Genomic DNA, 19,801 nt, shown 5'->3' on the forward strand with positions numbered 1-19,801 from the left:
GCTTGTTGTTTGTCGTTTCTCCGATCACAAATGCAGACATGGTTTTATGTTTACGCGGTGCGATGCAATGCAACGCAAAGCGTAAAAGACAGTATAAGTCATTATAATCAGTAATTATGTCCCCACTGGATGCAACAAATGCCTCGTTTATAATGGGTTTTATTGTTTTTGTCTTATCGCGCCGGGACACTAGTGATGGGTCGTTCTTGAACGATTCGTTCATTTTGAACGAATCTTTAATGACTCGGGAAGAACGAGTCCTCTCGGAGAGTGATTCGTTCAGTCGCGCATGAGGTCTTATAGGTTCTGTACTGGAATTAGTCAAGTAGTTCACCTGTTTCCAGTCTTCGGGTTTTCGAGTCGTTCGTTCATCACGTGACAGCCCCATAAGCTAACCAATGCAGTCTGAGCCGGAAAGAGAATTGCTTAGTTCATCTCTCGAGTCTTCGGGTTTTTCCCAAAATGCAATAAATCCATTGAATCAATATAAAAGTTATTTTTCATATTGAAACTGTTCAAAATTCACAACAAAGTAAGTTGATCCACATATGACAGCCTCTGAACTTGGTCAATACTAATCTTATTAATAGCTTCTGTTTCTGATTCCCACTGATTATGATTCCCACCGCTGAAACCACCACAGGTTCATCAATGCCGTCAAAATTAAATCGCATGCGATTGTCATGCGCATCTCGTCAGTAAAGCCGGTTCTGTGATTAGTAGTAAATCTCCATCACGTGCTTTCAGATGGAGTGGCATTTAATACACAGAGCCGTAGATCACTGACAAGCTACGCAATATCGCATTCATAATCGAAGGTGATTCATCAGCGATTATGAGCGTGATATTGCGTAGCTTGTCAGTTACTGTTTACAATGCGTGGAATGGTGCACTGTGATTGGTTGAGCGGATGTATCGCATTCTGCGGAGAAGGGAGACTGGCGTTTGTCGCGGTTTGGAAAGATAGGGAGAAAACGTGACAGAATAACACGGCAGATATCGCATTTTGCGTAAAATTAAAAATTGACTTTTCAATACTGACCAGATATAATACTGATTTTGGCAGGAACTCGATTTTTAAAAAAAAATGGGGTTTATCGTGTTTTGGAACCAAACTCTTCATATATTACCCGTTTAATTACATAGGATTAATTCTAACATTCCGGATACGTGTATAAAATGTAAAGACGAAATTGGTACATTGTTTCATTGTATGTGGGAGTGTAGGGAGCTGCAAATGTTCTGGAAGTTTCTCGGTGTGGTCTGTGAAATGACCAGAGAAAATATTCCTATGGAACCAAAGCTGTGTTTATTGCATATATATCCTGAAAATGTGTCAGTAAATGCAAGCAAAAAGAAGCTCATAGATTTTAGTTTGATACAAGCTAAACACGTGATTGCTTTAGTATGGAAAAACATCCAAAGACCTGTTCTCTTTCAAACATTCATTCGGTATCTCACTATGGGAATCACCTCGGGCGTGACCAATCCTGGAAGCACCAATTACACCACGTCTGCCACCACGAATAGCATACGCTGCTTGCGTTCAGCGGATATTCTCCAAAATGGCGCTAAACACAAGCAGCGTACGCTATTCTGTGTCAGCCGCACTGCACGGATGCGCTGTTTTTGTTCAAATCAAAGCGTAAATACACGTAGAAAACGATCCTTGTGTCGCGGCTGACAGAATAGCGTACGCTGCTTGCATTCAGCGGATATTCTCCAAAATGGCACTACAGTGATGCGGAGAGACACAGAGGAGACGAATTGTTGAATAAAGTCGTTATTTTTGTTTTCTTCACGTACAAAAAGTATTCTCGTCGCTTCATAACGTTACGGTTGAACCACTGGTGGCAGATGGACTATTCTGATGATGTCCTTCATATTTTTCTGGACCTTGACAGTGTAATTTGCTTGGCAGTCAATCGGACAGTCACAAGCCTCCCGGTTTTCATCCAAAATATCTTAAATTGTGTTCCGAAGACGAACAAAGCTTTTAGGGGTTTGGAACGACATGGAGGTAAGTGATTAATGACAAAATTTTCATTTTGGGGTGGAGTATCCCTTTAAGGTACCCTTTCATTTTTTAAATAATTTCAAACATCACTTTTTAATGTTTTATGTTTAAAATATAAAAACATTATTTATGCATTTGTAACTGCAGGTTAGTATTCCATGTCCCTCAGAGCTTCATTAAACAGTGTGTAAATACATCTAAATGCAGCTTCCATGTTTCCTCTGCATTGCAAAGATACATTTTGTTGATACTGATTTCATTTGCTTGGTAACAGCCCAAAAGCAAGAATTTGACCCAAAAGATAGTGCACACTTTTAGAAAAAATGGCTTAAAGATAAAAATGCCCATAAAACTTGTTGGAAATAATTAATTTCTATCACTGCTGTGAACTGACCACACAGAATATGAAGAATATAAAAAAATTCAGGAGTCAGCTGTCAGCACAATTAGAGATAAGATATCAGCACAATAACACACTCAGCAAAATATTGTCTAATTATCGTTATTGATAATATTCCAGAAATGTATCTATATATTATTTTTTGTCAATATCGCACACCTCTAATTTAAGTTATTTAATTGATATAATAATTTATTGATAATAATTGTTTAAATTAATATAATAATTAATACTTTTGACTCATCTATTTTCTTTAAAATGGTTTAAAGGCTGAAATGTAAACTTTTTCATTTTATAAAACTTTTTGTTTTTGTGAAAACATGTATCTAAACTGTAAGTTATGCTTTTTACAGTAATTTTACAGTTTAATATGGTACTATAGACATTGCCCTACCCCGCTCATATGGTATTAATTTTATTTGTGCAGGTCTTAAAAAGGTCTTAAATTTGAGCTTAAAAATCATGCAGAAACCCTGTATATATGTGTGTGTGTGTGTGTGTGTGTATATATATATTTTTATTTTAATTAACAAAAAAACATTTTAAATAGTTTTAGTTGTAATTTTAGTTACAAAAATAACAACACTTATGGATAGTTCCCTCCAGCAATTAAGAATCCTTTCCCTCATTTATTTACCATTCTTGGAAATCTCTTCCCACTTTAGGAATGAAGGATGATGCAGATGCACCCGTACATAATGAACATCAATGAGGATGCTCAGCTGTCTGGTGTTGTGAAACTCTTCATTCAGGAAGGTGAGTTTGTCTTACAATAGTGACATCAGACCAGTTATATCCATATATTAACTGAATGCAATATATGTTTTTTTATGAGAAGTTGAATGCGACATTGGTCTGGCAGACAACTCGCCCAGATCACTCTGTATCAGGGGTCTAGGGTGAGTCAAGCTGGAGAAAAATTACTAGATTGTATCTCAATATATGCTACATATGCATCCCATAATGAACATTAATGTTGTGTCTGACCATTTATTAAGTCATTTTTCAAAGTGTTTTTCAACAAATGTGAGCTGATATTTAGTTTTCCTGTTTTCAGGATTCAGGAGAAACATGCCGTTTTCTCAAACCAGCAAAGGAGAGTATCAATTACTCCTGTGTCCGGGTCAAAGGTCATTGTGAATGGAGTGCCAGTATCTTAAGAGGATAGAGCTGCAGCATTTGGTGTGTTTTATTGTCTGTGTACAAGCTTAAAACACTTTAACCATAAAGGCATTTCTCAATTCATCATGATTTGCATTTTCAAATATGAATGAGAAAGTAGATCTGTGTGTATTAAGTTAATATTGAACCAGTTGAGTGTTAAACAGCCTTTGTCTCTTGCCAGTGAAGGATCGACTCGTCTTGGTTTCGAACAGCACTTACCTGTTCATCGGCTTCCCTTCGGAGCGCTCAGTAGAGGACTGGAGTCGTTATGATTATGATTACTTCCAATCTGAGCTGGCAGCGGCTGAGGGCTTCCACATTCAGTCTATGTGTGATGATCAGGGCCACCATAAGTGTTAAATCGATTGAAATGTTTATTTTTGATTAGATATCTTTTAGGTTTGTTTAATTTGGATTCATCCAGTGTTATTTTAGTATTATTTATGTACTTTTATCAAATTTATTAATATTTTGAATTAGAATTTTTATATTTTCAGTTTTCATTTCATTTTTTATTTATTTATTTATTTGTATTAGTTTTTGTTTTGCTCAGGCAGCATTTCATTGAAAAAAATTTTTTTTAAAAAAGTTTTTCAGCTAATATTTGCATTTTATTTTATTTCAGCTTTATTTCAATTAATGAAAATGATTTCTAATGGTTTTAGTTAACAATAACACCACCTGCAGGACCACACCAGCCTGACTACTGGCTGTGTTTTATGACTATATAAAGCTGATGCCCATGGTGACAGAAGCTAATCTAAAGAGTTAAAGAAGGTGAGTATGAGTATAGTAGGTGAGACATCTGTGGAGAGCAAACAGGTGAGATATTTGTTGGCATTTGATTTAATTACAGATAAAGCTCCTTTCTTTTTTGGATATGCATGACACATAAGAGCAGCAAGAAGGATGTCAACAGTCTTTCTCAGAGTACAGAAGAAAGTAGGACTTCAAAAAGGAATGTACAGAAGTCTTGACTGTCAACCAGTGTTTGACACAGATGTCAGCTGACGTGGTCTTCCAAAATGTAATTAGATGTTTTTGAAAACACGGGCTAGTGTAATTGAATAAGAGACTAATGAAATTACAGCAATTACATGTAGATCTGAAGCACAAGGCTGTTGATGTTATATTATCTCAGAGCATGCACAAAAACGTTCTGGATCTCACCCGATATTAAAGGCATAGTTTACCCGAAAATACACATTTTGTCATCATTTACTCAATCTCATGTTGTTCCAAACCTGTATGAGTTCCTTTCTTCTGTTGTTGAACAGAATATTTGTAACCAAAACGTTGCTGGTAGCCATTGACTTGTGTAGTATTTTGTCCATATTATGGAAGTCAATGGCTACCAGCAACTGTTTGGTTACCAACATTCTTCAAAATATCTTCTTTTGTGTTCAACAGAAGAAAGAAACTCATACAAGGTTTGGAAGGAACCATTTTGTAGCAATCCATTTTATTGCCCTCAAGTTCACTTATAAAATACGAATCAAGGTTTTTTTTTTTTTTTTTGCACTAAAAGCAGTCCTTATTTAATTTTACATGCCTATTTTCCACCTTTTCTCTGACCCTTATATTTAAACAGGCGAGTTTTGCTGCTATGCCTTTCAGACTTTTCATAAAAACATTAGATCTGTTATCATCTAAATGTCCATGCTTTTTGTCTTCGGTATGGATGTGGATGTGGTCCAAAGCCAAATTTGTCAACCGTAAGTTTCTGATGGAGGAGGTGTACCAGCAGCAGGTGGTAGGAGGAGAGGGGGCAGACCGAGCTGCTCTTCCCAGGGACAGAAATCCGTTCTGGGATCCTCTGGAGCCCCTGCACCTGTGGCTGCAGTCCCTGGCGTTTTGCATCCCTCTGGAGGAGCAGGTGGAAGTGGTGGGTCCGGAAGGAACAGAGGAGGCCATACTGCAGGCACAGCTAGTGCCCTGCAGCCCAACGGGATTGTGGGTATCATTTCTGCATTGAAATGTGTTGAACGAATGAAATATTAGTGGTGCTGTGATATTTATATATTGTAGACCCGTCAGAGCTGCTTGGGAAATGACTGGACTTTCAGCTGGTCTTGGATCAGTGCTGTGGCCTACGCTGGGTTAAAGAGGCCCGGAACAGAGGCGTGCAGATCGGGTTAGTTCGGATCAGTGCTGGCAATATGTAATGGAAAGTTTGTTGAACTCTTCATAAAGTATTTGTATAGATTTTGTGAAATCTTATTTCTGTTTTATATTAGAAATAAGACTTCTCTGTGTCCCAAAATTAATTTACGAAAGATTCATTTATTTATGAAATATTAATTTATGATATTTTATGAAATATTAATTTATTAAAAATGTATTTGTTTTATTTTAGCAATAGTGCTTCTGCATGTCCCATAATTATCATCAGATTCATCGCCAGATTAATTTGGACCTAAATATTTGGCTTTTATTTTTATATTTTCAGTTTTCATTTTAAATTTAGTTTAATTTTTAGTTATTTTAATATTTCTAAATAGTTTTAATTTATTTTATTTCAGTTTTAGTAATATGTCAGCTAGTAGTTTTAGTACTTTTAATTTAATACAATTTTCATTTGGTTAAAGTTTTACATGTAATATTTATATTTTATTTTATTTCAGCTTCATTTCAGTTGACTTTTTTTATATTTGAATTTACAGTAACAACACTGTTTCTGATGATTTGCATCCCTGTTGATTATTTGAAATTAAATCTTATTTGAGCTCTGTGTTCTGTAGGAAGCATCATCATCATCTAAGAGTGTGTCCAAAATCCTGAAATCCAGATCCTTCTGAAGTTGTCTTCTGTATTCTTTACTTTACTGTTTTGGTCCATGCCATTTTGAATTCTGCAAGCATCAGTTTCCTTGTAATGCTACTAAAGTCTAAATTAATAGCCTAGAGACTGAAGTTCAACTAAAGATCAGAACTCTGCTTGACAGGTTTCAGGTGTTTGACTGTCCACAGCCTCTCTACACTCCAGCGGTGTGGCACAATGTAAACCCGCTCTTGGATCACAGAGTCCAGTTCACTGCTCGGAGAACCTCTCAGGAACTGCTCAACTACCTTCAGAGCAATGCCCTGGTGCTGGAGCTGTGGGGCCTACAGGGTAAAAGTCTCTGATACGAGAAATATTATACCGTACCATTCAAAAGTTTGGGGTTTTTGAATGAAGTCTCACCAAGGCTATGTAACTATATTATGAAATGTAATTTTTTTCTGTGATGGCAAAGCTGAATTTTCAGCAGCCGTTACTCCAGTCTTCAGTGTCTAACAATATGCTGATTTGCTCAAGAAATATTTCTTCTTATCAATTTTGAAAACACTTGTGTATTATTTTTGCAAAAACTGTGATACATTTCAGGATTCTTTGATAAATACAAATTTTTAACAGTTTATTTGAAATAGGAATCTTTTGTAGCATTCTAAAGATATTTACTGACAATCTTAATCAATTTAATGGATATTTTAAAAGTAGTAATTTCTTTTTAAAATTTTTATTTATTTTTTTTATTTTACTGACCCCAAACTTTTGAACAGTAGTGTATGTTGAGATTGAAATAATAAAGTCATTTGATAACAGAAAATACAAAGATTCTGTAGAAACTGTAACAAGAATCAAACCAAACCATTTGCCTTTGAGGCATTCTTAAACTTCTCAAATAAACCTGTTTGTGTTTGTAGAAGGATGTTCTGAATTAGTCTCCTGTATGGACGGAGTGAAGATGACTCAAGAAGACAGCATTATTATTGACAAGAGTAGTGCATCAGTACCAGAACACTGTGTGTGTGTGTGTGTATATATATATATATATATATATATTGTAAATAAACAGATATGATGTTTACAATAAATGTGCATTATGTTTGTTAACACCCAAAATGAACCAGAATACAAGACCTTTTTTCAAGTTGCATGTGTGTTTATGTTTGTTTAGACTGCAGAAACCGGAGGCTCTGACCTCAGCTTATCTCTCCGAGCCCTTCATCAGGACTTGGAACAGCTGAGAAATGCTAACGCAGCGCTGAAGAAAGAAAACAGTGCTCTGAGAGAGCAGCTCAACTCGGCCAGAAATGGTAACTACTTTTTATGTTAAGTCATGCGGGATATTATTGCTCTGTCAAGATATTGGTCAGGGTGAAACACAAATTGGGGGCTCGTCCGGGATTGAAATCCAAGTTTTTTGTTTAATTTTTCTGGATTGCATATTTTTCCTGTTTTAATTTTTCTACATTCAGGTTTAATGGTTAAATTCGATTTTAGTAATCAAAAAGCATGTCTGATTAATTTAAAATATGAGACGTATACAATATAACATCAATTTATTAAAAGTTTAACAAAATCTACATTTTTAAGGCTCTATGCAATCTGTTTTATTTTTTCAGAATTCCATTTTATTTTTCCAAAATTTCTGTTTTAATTTTTCTGGAATCTGTTTTAATGGTTTAATTAAATTTTAACAATCAAAAAGCATGTCTAATCAATTTAATTCATAAAAGTTTATTTAAAAATTACAATTACACATTTAAAAATTTTTTTTGCAATAAAAGAACCCTATAAAAAAAAAATTCAGACATTCTGTGTTGATTGTTTACATTTTTCTGGATTTATGATTTAATACAGATTTATTATCAAACATGCTGGTAATTAAATCAAGGCATAAAACTTTCACAATTTAATTAATCTTTTAAAATACAATAAAATGAAAATTTACAAAAATCGTATATTTTATAGCAACAAAAGTGCTTGGAAAAAACTTGGAAAAAAGTGTGATATTCCTTTAAAAAATAAAATTTTAATAGAAGTGCATATACATTTACTTTTACATTTAGTCATTTAGCAGACGCTTTTATCCAAAGCGACTTACAAATGAGGACAACAGTTATTTAGTTACAGTTAATAGCATATAATTATAAGACGTCCAATCTGAACATACTTTAAGAAGAACATACATTTCTGTCACAAGTTCTTCAAGTTAAACTTTTATTTTATTGGGTTTTCATGAAGACTTTGAATTTCTACATGTGTAATATTTCTGTATGAAATTTGCCAAATTCCATGACATTCCTGACTGCGCTATACTCTAAATTCTAAATTTTATGACTGTATTCTGCAATTCTGTCTGCATTTTCCTTATTGTGGAATCATAGATCAGAAATAATTAATGTTAAAATAGCAAGCATTAAAACATTCAAGAACACTAATGTATTCACACAATAACTCAGCATTTCTTCTACGAGTGGGCCACTATATTACCTAACATGCTCAGTTTGTAACACACATTGTTATTCTCCCTTATTTCTGCCACAGGTGTGGAGAATAACCATGGTCGGCAGGAGCGCAGAGGCAGTCTGAGGCCCAGCTGTGATGCTGAGTTTGCCAAAGCTTTAAAAGTGTTCTACCACAGCATGACCTGTTAGGGGGCAACTTCAGCGGCTGCGCGGACACAAACCCAGTGTAAGTGTGCAAGTCCCAATCTATTAGTCATGCCAATCAGCCTCTGTGGTTCAGACATGAATGTCCTTTTGATTGTGCATGCTTTGACTGTGACATGTCTACTGCCTATACAATGTGCGTTTGTGTTTCCATAGGAGGAAGCAGACCTGCTGGGTCTCAGATGGTTTGTGGATGAACATGCATATCTCCTGAAGGACTTTTCAGAACAGTTGGAACAATGCGTCACCACTCTCAAACAGGATGTGGCTGCCATTGTGTGTCGAAAGAGAGAAAAGTCTGGGATTTGGTCTTGATACGCCTATTAAATCAATCATCTTGCATGAACTTGTAAGACTGAATCATGATTGAAGATTGACAAAGTACTAGATTCATGAAAAAGATGTTGTATTTGCATTTTTTTAAACTATTAATGCTCTGATCTTGACTTAGGAGTGCATTTAAAATGGGACACTACCTATTATTTTGAAAGAGTTAAATGTGGTATATACTGTATATCACGTATTACTCTCGACTAAGAGAACCCTGTCAGTTGGTACAATACTATAATATTAAAGGTTAAAATTAGCAAATCATTTGTATAAAAAATATTTATGGACATTAAATGGCTTTCCTGAGGCAAATGTATTGTAACTTACATGACATTATTGTTTACAAGTGGTTTTATTGGTGTCTTTTCAGGGTTGAAACATTAATTGAGTGAGAACATGACAGTGGGAAACCATCAGGAGGCCCTCAGAGAGGACTTAACTATTGTAAAAATAATATTTTAAAACATTAAAAAAAAAAAAAAAAAGTTGCCTGGTGAAGGTCATGGGACCTTGTGAGTGAATAAATTCCTATTTTGATACATTTGCAAGTGTGGATAGTGTGCGGGATTTATCTTTTTGCTCTAAAAAAAAATGTAAACATGAATTAAAATTTTTTAAAAAGTCATTCGTTTCTTTTTTTTTATTTTACAAGTTTATAATTTGACAGTGAACACTGAATAAAATATTTATGAAATAAACCCTTTAAATCTGGCTATTGAGATTGTGTTGGAATGTGAAGGGTTAAATGAAGGACGCCCAGCCCAATGCTATTAGCACTGTGATTGGTGGTCCAGCTATAAATTACACATTACAGAGGGCCAATGAGAGACTAAAATTGACAGTCATTACACCTAGATGGGTGGGGTTTGAGCCTCACTGCAGAACACAAGATCCAGGGGGCGTGGTTGGATACAGATCCAACTCCTCCCATCATACATATTCCTAAACATACCCGTCTCCACCCCCTGATCCGTAAACCCACCCATCTCCACCCCCTAGATCTGGATCCAACCACGCCCCCTGGATCTTTTGTTCTGCAGTGAGGGGCTGCTGAACTTCCGTGGGGAACGACTAGAGTACCTCGTTCACTATGGAAGAGCAGGTAAGATTAGACGGGACATTGTTGCGAATTTAACCCACTGAATCCCAAATTTTTCTCAGACATGAAAATATCAAAAAGATGTCATTAGTAACCCCTTGAAATAATTATTTTTGGAAATTTTTATGGAAAAGTGTGTTGTGAGTGACCAGTGGGATAATGTGTATACTGAAATTTAATTATTTCTGCGGTCATCAAAATTCTTATATATCTCAGCCCAGTTATTAACCCATTTTAAACTGTTTCATCACATTCTATGGTTGCTATTATACACAAAACACTGAATAGGTATACTAAGATAACAAACTAAAATAGTTATTATCCCACCAGTCACTTGTTGCCAACATGTTTACTCATTCTTTGTCCACACTAAACAAAACCGAATAACTGTGAATTAATATATTAATACTAGACACCTTAAAGATAAAGTGTACCAAAAACCTTTGTCATATCTTTATGTTAACACTTTACTAGCCTTTTGTTTTGGAGCTTCGATACAGCAATCATATTATCAAGGTGCAAACAGGAAGTAAACTGCTCTGGTCATGTGACAATTTGCACTAAACATGTGACACTGCACATATTTAATCGAGATCCTTTATTTTTTTTCCATATTTGCAGAAAATGCACTAAAACACCAGCCAGTAAAATTTTTAGAGCTTTATAAATTAAAAACTTTACGGTCACTATTGTGTGGGGGTTAAATATGCCATTTTCAAGATGAACCTTAAATGAAAAATTGGAGTTAATTGGAAAAGGAAGACCTACACCAGAGGCTAATTTGGTGCAGAGCTTCTGAGAGGCATTTAAGTCCCAGCATTTACACGCCTTTTCAAGCATTTCCATAATCAATGTGTAAGTTATTTGAACTCTATCAGGCCGCCGTGCTGACATTGTATTCTGGCCGTTGCTGCCACTGTTTAGCATATGTCAAGATTTATTTGGGAAACAGTCATTTTGCCTAATTAGTGGTCAGGCTTTAAATGAACCAACTCTGCGATCATTTTGAATATTTGCTGTAATTATGCACAATAATGACATTTTTTTTTGTATGTTACGTATATGCCAATCTAATAATATTATCAGAAAATAACATATTTATTACCAGCATTGCTTGTTTGTGGTAGCAGGTTGCTAAATGCCACGTTCGCTGTTTACCGTATATGGTGCTGAAGGGTCTGTCGCTGATTTGCTTTGCTGTGAGCGCTGTCATAATGATGTGTCTTTAAATGCCTACATTAAAATGTTGTTGGTTTTGTGTGGTAGGAGGGGTGTCTTGCATCCATACTGCGCTGAAGTGCACTCCGATTTTGTGATTTGCATTTTACTCAAATGAGCGGTTTTATTTTGGTGATAACTGTGCTGTTTGCTTGTTGTGTTGGCCTCTTAAGAGCTGGAATTGTCAGAGGTAACTTTTGCAGTAGAAGTGGACACAATAAGCTAGGCTAGTATTTTATTTTTTGCCCGGACGAGGGAAGAGGGGGTCCAAGGTTTCACAGTTAGCTACAGAATTTCGTGCTATAGCTAGTAGTAAAGAGGTAGAGATGATCTGTCCATGTGCCGCCTTAACTGAGGGGCTACAGCGATGTCACGCTACATTAAAGGTATTTGTTTGATTTTTGTGATTACATTGACAGAACTTGAAAGCTGAGACTTTGTTTCATGTGAAAAGTAAGAAAGCACAAAGCTTATGGCGATTCAGAAGTGTTACTAATAAGGTTTAATGAAATTTTGTTCACAAGTCAGGGATTTAAGAAACAGTGGTTCATCAAAATAAGCATTGGTTAGAATCGAAAAATCGATATTGTCAACCCAGCCCTCAATAATTATTATTTTAACGCAAAATTGCATGAATTATGTCGTGACATACTGCATAGAGTTTCACAGACTATAAAAGTAGGCCGTATACACTAAGCAACTACATTTCAGTTACATATTAGACAAATAATACAGTTTGATATGTTCTTTATTTAGTTAGAAACAAACCAGAACAACATTCTGCAATCTTTCAAATAACTCACAGATTCATTGGTCTCGAAAACATTTTTTCTCTCATTTCTTGTATTAGTTAAACTGTTCTGCTACAGTTACAGGATTCACAAATATAACAACTCATGACAATTACAAAAACTAGTTCTTTTTCTTACTCAAACTATATTTCTCTCAACTCTGGGTGTGTTTTTAAATGTCTTTAGAGATGTCTGTCATCTGTGAGAATTAGCATTTCTGTTAGTGATAAAAACAATGCAAAAAAAAAAAAGTCAAATTTTCTAAATTAAACGTGATCAAATGGAGGGATTTCAAGAGTGTTTGCTCCACACTCGTAGTGCAAATTTCTCAGCCATTTGAGCAGAGTGCATGCTAACAACCCCATCCCAGCGTACCATGCACAAGCGAGGACACTAAACCGGAAAACAGCAACACTGTAAGGAAGCTTTAAATAGCAACAAGACTTCTCTATGCTCAAGCAAGCAAATGAATAGACTGATGTTAGTCAAGCCGGTTGAGCCCTGTTTAATCTCTCACTTAAAGGACGGAGAACTGAATGCCGTGTTTGTTGAGGCGGTCGATGAGGGTGGTCTTGGCGAACGTCGCTCCTGGAGTGTAAACCCCGCCGCTGTGGAGAATCACCCAATAATATACATTCAGAATATGCCACTTAAAGGGACAGATCACCCAAAAATGAAAATTCTGTCATCACTCAAACTGTTCCAAACCTGTATATGTTTCACAAAAGAAGAATGTTGGTAACTATACAGTTGCTGGTCCTAATTGCCTTCCATAGTATTTTCTTGTTTTTCAGTATTTCTACACTGTTTGTGTAACAACATTTCCCTGGTGGTCTAGTGGTTAGGATTCGGCGCTCTCACCGCCGCGGCCCGGGTTCGATTCCCGGTCAGGGAATGCTCTTTGGGGGAAGTCGTGGCCTAATGGTTAGAGAGTAGGACTCGTAACCCAAAGGTTGCGGGTTCGAGTCTCGTACCGGCAGGGATTGTAGGTGGGGGGAGTGAATGTACAACGCTCTCTCCCACCTTCAATACCACGACTGAGGTGCCCTTGAGCAAGGCACCGAACCCCCAACTGCTCCCCGGGCGCCGCAACAAAAAAAATGGCTGCCCACTGCCCCGTGTGTGTGTTCACTGCTGTGTGTGTGTGCGCACTTTGGATGGGATAAATGCAGAGCACTAATTCCGAGTATGGGTCACCATACTTGGCCACATATCACATCACTCACACTTTAACATTCTTCAAAATATCTTAAAATTTGTGTTCAACAGAAGAAATTCATCCAGGTCGAGTAGGGGTCACCATACTTGGCCACATATCACATCACTCACACTTTAACATTCTTCAAAATATCTTAAAATTTGTGTTCAACAGAAGAAATTCATCCAGGTTTTGAACAGCTTGAGGGTGAGAATTTTCAGCTTTGGGTGAACTAACAATACAAACTGTTTATTTCGGTTTAGTTTTGACCTCGTATATGGCTGGACTCACGTGTTTGGAAGAGAATCTGATTCGTTTAACATGGTAAGAGCCGCTTGAACCATAGCGATTGGTGTGGCAACATATCCTACCTCTGGAAAACACCACGCACCAAAATGATGGATATGGGAAATATGCACTGATGTAGCTACATTAATATGAGGCAGATCTGAATACGTTACCTGGTCCTTTGACCAGAGTGCGGATCTTGCCATTGGGTTTGCCCTCACTAGGGTCTGAACCTTCAGTGTAACCCTCTCCAAGAAAGATGAAACGGAAAGAGGAGCCCTCCATCTGCAGATATCACATTTAAATGAAACCGATCCTAAAAAATAGAGCTGATAGCCTAGATCAGGGCTGTCCAAACTCGGTCCTGGAGGGCCGGTGTCCTGCAGAGTTGCAGGACACCGGCCCTCCAGGACCGAGTTTGGACAGCCCTGGCCTAGATGATGATGATGATGATGTGAGTATAATACCTGTTTTCTAGTTGGACCTGCTTTGGAGAAGAAGCCGAATGAGAAAAACTCTGGAAACTGCAGACAAAGTATATATTTGATTACACAAGATCCATAAATTAAAATGTAGGCATCAAATTAACTGCAGTGTTTTTGCATTAAATATGCCGTAGCTTTCACAACATGATACAGTATGTTTTACCTTAATGAGGAGATTTCTGCCAAAGCTGAACTTTACAAAGAAAAAGAACATCAATCCAGCGAAGACAAGTTTGAAAATGTTGGAAATACCACCGACGCCAACATACGCTCCATACTGAACCTGTAAGAAACATGCAGAGTGCCAGTACATGTAAAACCTATCAAAATATTTATGGAAATGCAGGTCATTTTATAGCAATGCTGTAATTTTGTTTAGTCTATAGTCAAGGTAGATGCCAAATTTTATTTGATTTTGATGTGAATGAATATGACAGTCAAGTCAATATGCCTTATTTTTGCATATCTTACTCTTGATAACTCTCTTCTGAGATAACTTAAGTTTTTAACAATTTTCAAAAATCATGTTTTTCATTGTGCATTCCAATTAATCTCAATCAAACTGCAGTTGGGTTATTTTGATTAGGTTAAGAAAATAACAAAAAAATGCAGCTAACTAACACAATAAAACACAAAAACTTTTAAAACACGGAGGTATCTGTTTTTGCAAATAAACTCTTCATACACACACACACACACACACACACACACACACACACACACACACACACACATATATATATATATATATAAAACATTTTTATTCCACACAGCAGGGGGACAACTCTCATGTTGTGTGTGGGTAGTTTTTGTTTTTTAAGACCCGATTTTCAGGTGCACAACTTGCTGAACTGCCTTCACAGCTGAATCACACTGACTTATGAGAAAAGACTATTGAAACAAAGTCTATGAATTTATGAATATAAGTCAATGTTCTCATTCTTCTAAAACCTCATGCGTTTACTGTTTCAGCTAGTTTCAGTCCAGTCCAGTTTAACTGGTTCAAGTGTTGAGTTAAACTCGGTGACACTCCCGTTTGTACTAGGGCTGTCAAAATGTCTGAAAACTAAATTCGAATTTTGTACTTAAATATGATCAAAATTTGAAGTTATAAAAATTCGAATTTAAAATGCATAATTGTGGGGTTGTTCTTTGATACTGAACTAGTGTTTTTTTTTTTTAATGTGTTTTTGTAATTTTTTTTATTTTGCTTTCAGTTTTAGTTATTTCAGCACTAATATATTTATTTTTATATATTATATATAAAAATATTTTTAGATTTATATATATGTATATATACACAGCATTATTCAATTTAAAAGATTGAATGACTTACCGGAGACTCATTGAGTTCTTCAGTTAAGTAGCGCTGGGTCCTTTTCACCACTGATGGGTCGGTACCCATGAACGGAATTGCATATTGCTGCAACTCGTTACTATAAAACAGTGTGCCCCTGTAAATAGAAATTAACTTTTTGTTAAAAACAGACATGAGCATATTCATGAGCACATTAACATTTCAGAGTATTACTTGTTTGACTATATTTTTATTTGAAAAAATGCAGCCTTGGTAAGCATAAGAGACTTCCTTCAAAATATAAAAAATTCTTACCCCTCACAAAAATGTCAAAATTGACCCCAAAGAGTGGAAAATGGTTATGAAAAACCATTATAAATGGACTTCTTGAAATACTGCCGATGAAATACAAATTCTAATGGTTGTCATACACACCTCCTTTTAATTTTAGGCCCCACCACAGGGAGAGGCTTGTGACCGAACTTCTTCCTGAGGCTCCGCAACTTGTTGCTGTCGGCTAAGCCATAGATGGCCGACTGCCAGGTGCCATCATGGATGCAGCCTCCCTACGAGCACACACCGGAATGTGGGTCAGCTGACACTTAAACACAAAGGCCTTTTAAAAACACAGACTATTTCAGTGCTTAGAGCTTTTCACGTTTAAAACTTAAGAACACCGACCTCTGGCCCTGCACTTGCAGTCAAAAAGCTCTCAACGGCTGTTAGTGTCCCTGGTAATGGAAACAAAAAATGTCATGTATTAATATGTAAATGTATATAATTAAGGATATAGTTATATAATTTGTTTTATAATATAATATAGCATGACAAACATGCCTTTAAACTGGTCCCTGGTATAAATGACACCCATGTCTGCAGGAATGGAGTCAAAACCACAGCTTCCCACAATGTAGACACCATTTCCAGCAGCCTGGTCATGGTAGTTCAGCTGCATACTCTCCAGGAACTGCAGCAAATAGAACATATACACATTCATTTCTGTATTTTGGGTTTGCACACGAACCAAAATGTCAAGTCAACATTAAATCATAATAGACCGAATTTGCTTGATACACATTGGTGGTCTTATAATTCATCATGTTATTCCAAAGAATAGGTCTTCATAACCTTTTATCAAAATAACTAGCACATTTCCTTTTCCTGTTTCACGCAGGACTGTCACATTATGGAAGTATTGTGAATACTTCATGTTGACTGTAATATTGTTATGACCTGTTATGATCAATGCCAATTTATGGTTTTATTGTTATTTTGATTTTGATCATGATAAAAGAACAAAGTGTCAGGAAAAGCACCTGTGGTTCTCCAGAGATATCAATGCAGTGTGCTCCGTTCTCCACACACGACTTGACAACAGGGTCACCAAAAAATCGATACTGTAGAAAAATATCAAAGTTCTGAATTAGTAATATAATGAGCAGCAGCAATTTAGCATATTAGAATGGTTTCTGAAAGATCATGTGAGAGACTGGAGTAAATAATGATGCTGAAAATTCAGCTTTGCATCACAGGAATAAATTACAGTTATTCTGAATTGCAATATTTCACAATATTACAGTTTTACTGTATTTTTGATCAAATTAATGCAGCCTTGCTTAGCATAAAACCCGCCTTACTGACCCCAAACTTTTAAACGGTAGCGTAAATAAAAAATGTATACAATATTCTATACAAAAATGTATACTATTGACTAAAAATATCTGGGGAAAAAACAATCTCTTTACTCCTTTAGATATGACATGACAAATATTACAAAAATAATAATAATAATAATAATTATATAAAAAAAAAAAATCGAAAGCTGTAGTCACACTAGATTTTAACCATCTGAAATTTCTTTGAGCAATGCATACAAAACTCTTTCACATGGGCTTTCATTTCCAGGTCTCCCGCATTTGCTTGCGTATGAATGGAATTCAATGGAACGAAAAGTTTATTGTGACCGACCCTTAATACAAGATCATCTGATGTTCAATGTACAAATGTGATTATCTTGTTTGAAGGACGGTATTGCATAACCACATACAGTTATCAACCTGATGTAGCAAGCTGGGTAAACATCAGTGTTATATTGCAAAAAGTTATTAATCAATAGCCTGATGTTTTATGACATATATCATATATAATACAGCTCATATACAAGGGATTCTGTGTGCTACAGTCTTGCGTACTTACAGGCCCCACACAGCTGAGCACAATAACAGCCTGTTTGCACATGACAGCCAGTGAATCCAGATCGCTGACATCTGCGACGAGAATATCTACCTCCGACTTCAGCTCCGGCTTACCTGAGAACAATCATTTTACGATATTATTTAGGCAAACTCTGCTGGGTTATGTGTTATATTTAATGCAAACTGGTGAGACTGTACATTATTCAAGATTACGATTTACTGCATAAATGCAAAACGGTCTAGGCCAAACTCCATGTCATAAACAATTCAGTTTGTCCACTAAGATCAGATAACTTTCACTAAAAGGAATCCTAAACAGTCCTATCTTTATTCAGTGACCCGTCTGGCTAAATTAATTCTTACTGAAATCTAAATTTAACTCTGCGCAAATGTTCTGCTTGAGCCCATCCATTCAAAGCTGCGTGATGAAAGGCATTGAATATGTCACTGGAATATAATTTTCCATCAGCTGTTGAGGATTAATTAAACCGTCTCTGAAGACCACCATGACCAAAGAGCCTATTGTTTAAAAAATGCATGTAGATTATCCAAGCTGAACAATGCAATGTCCCACACAAAGGCATTTATTAGGCAAAGCAGAACAGTATCAAGCATTAAAGAAAAACAGTTCACTACCGATTGCCATGATGTGGGTCAAAGTCAACTTTTCAAAAGTTTTCAAGAACTTTTTCAAAAGATGCAAAACATCAGTAAATATCTCTGCAGAGTGGAAAAATCCCTAAATTTGCTAATATAAATATGTGACATCTGCTGAGCATTGAGAGGTCAAATGTACAATGCAACTTTTCTTTTTTTTATTAGGAGACTTAGCATTTTAACTGTTAAAAGATTAAATTATCATGCAATATATATACTTAAAATTATTTTAATCATTTTATGTGCTTTTGACATTTTAAATATTACTATTAGTTTCATTTTGTATTTCAGTTGTAAATACAGTTAGTAATTTACAGCAAGTCATTTGTGTCTGAAATGTATTTGCTATTCATTCAAGGCAGCATTTCTAATTTTAATTTAGTTTAAGTTTAAAATATTTATACTTTATTTCCATATTAAACTAATTGTAACGGTTTTACTTAACAGTAATAACCGTCATAGTCATACTAGTTCTACGCACATGCGAAATGAATACATATCATTCATCGACATCAATGCATGATGCACTCATATGAACTCAGTAATAGTTCAGATTTTTTCTTTTGTCTTGCAACATCTATTGCATTACAAAAATACCATCGTCACCAAAAGTTGTCTAAAATACCATAGTTCCTAGTTGTGACCAGCAGATATTACCACAGCAATCATCAATCAATGAATGAAACAAGCCAAGAACATTTCTGAAACACTTTTGATGATTTTACAAAGCTAAAAAATAACTGTACTATGGTATTTTTGCAGAAACTATGGTATTTTTTGGAGCGAAAGCGTATTGAACGGTTATATCAGTTCACTAAATTCAAATGTAGACGTTTAAAGTAAATCTAGCATAATTGAAGGAGGCTTGACGCACTGAGAGCTCCGGCGGCCTGCTCCACAACTTTCTCCAGCTTGGCTCTGTTCCTGCCGGCTACGGCCCATTTCAGACTCCCCTTGGGACCCTCGGATGCGGTGCGGGCCACCTCCTCCACCACGAACTGCCCCGTGAAACCAGAAGCGCCAAAGATGATGATGTGGTAGGGCCTGCTGGATGAGGTACTGAACGCCGCCATAGCGCCGCTGATCGTCTGGACTGATACTGGAAGAGACGGACTGCGATCCGCGCGACGAACACCTGACGGAGAAGGACTGACACAAACTTCCGCTGACGCCTACAAGTCGAGGTTCATTCAAGAGCGTCATCGATGTGCAGCTTTGTATGCG

The 19,801-nt window shown here is 36.3% G+C and overlaps 1 protein-coding gene, 1 non-coding gene and 1 pseudogene across 2 annotated transcripts; 2 read left to right on the forward strand and 1 right to left on the reverse strand.

Moving 5' to 3' along the window:
- LOC107693071 (kinesin-like protein KIF28P) overlaps positions 1-9,479 on the forward strand; it is a 12,534-nt pseudogene extending 3,055 nt beyond the window's left edge.
- A 2,917-nt stretch (positions 9,480-12,396) lies between these two features.
- Positions 12,397-19,801, reverse strand: LOC107693162 (saccharopine dehydrogenase-like oxidoreductase). Its single transcript, XM_016492444.1, has 12 exons — positions 19,452-19,801; positions 17,922-18,034; positions 17,042-17,122; positions 16,563-16,692; positions 16,407-16,456; positions 16,161-16,291; positions 15,765-15,882; positions 14,592-14,711; positions 14,411-14,467; positions 14,117-14,228; positions 13,947-14,028; positions 12,397-13,065 (listed from the first exon to the last, which is right to left on the reverse strand). Exons 1-12 carry the CDS (start codon positions 19,648-19,650, stop codon positions 12,975-12,977), a joined length of 1,284 nt encoding a protein of 427 aa, XP_016347930.1. The 5' UTR covers positions 19,651-19,801; the 3' UTR covers positions 12,397-12,974.
- Positions 13,281-13,352, forward strand: trnae-cuc (transfer RNA glutamic acid (anticodon CUC)). The gene has a single exon. It is a non-coding gene; the product is annotated as a tRNA-Glu (tRNA).

Source organism: Sinocyclocheilus anshuiensis, unplaced genomic scaffold, assembly GCF_001515605.1.
Source record: "Sinocyclocheilus anshuiensis isolate Anshui unplaced genomic scaffold, SAMN03320099.WGS_v1.1 scaffold222, whole genome shotgun sequence".
Lineage (NCBI taxonomy): Eukaryota > Metazoa > Chordata > Actinopteri > Cypriniformes > Cyprinidae > Sinocyclocheilus > Sinocyclocheilus anshuiensis.

What these genes read in the sequence shown, in the direction of transcription:
- LOC107693162 (XM_016492444.1), bottom strand. Translation starts at nt 19,650, where the DNA reads ATGGCGGCGTTCAGTACCTCATCCAGCAGGCCCTACCACATCATCATC. An exon ending in GCAGGCCGCCGGAGCTCTCA is followed by an intron (nt 18,035 to 19,451) that starts GTGCGTCAAGCC and finishes GATTGTTCTCAG; the next exon opens with GTAAGCCGGAGCTGAAGTCG. An exon ending in GCAGAAATCTCCTCATTAAG is followed by an intron (nt 14,468 to 14,591) that starts GTAAAACATACT and finishes CTTTGTCTGCAG; the next exon opens with TTTCCAGAGTTTTTCTCATT.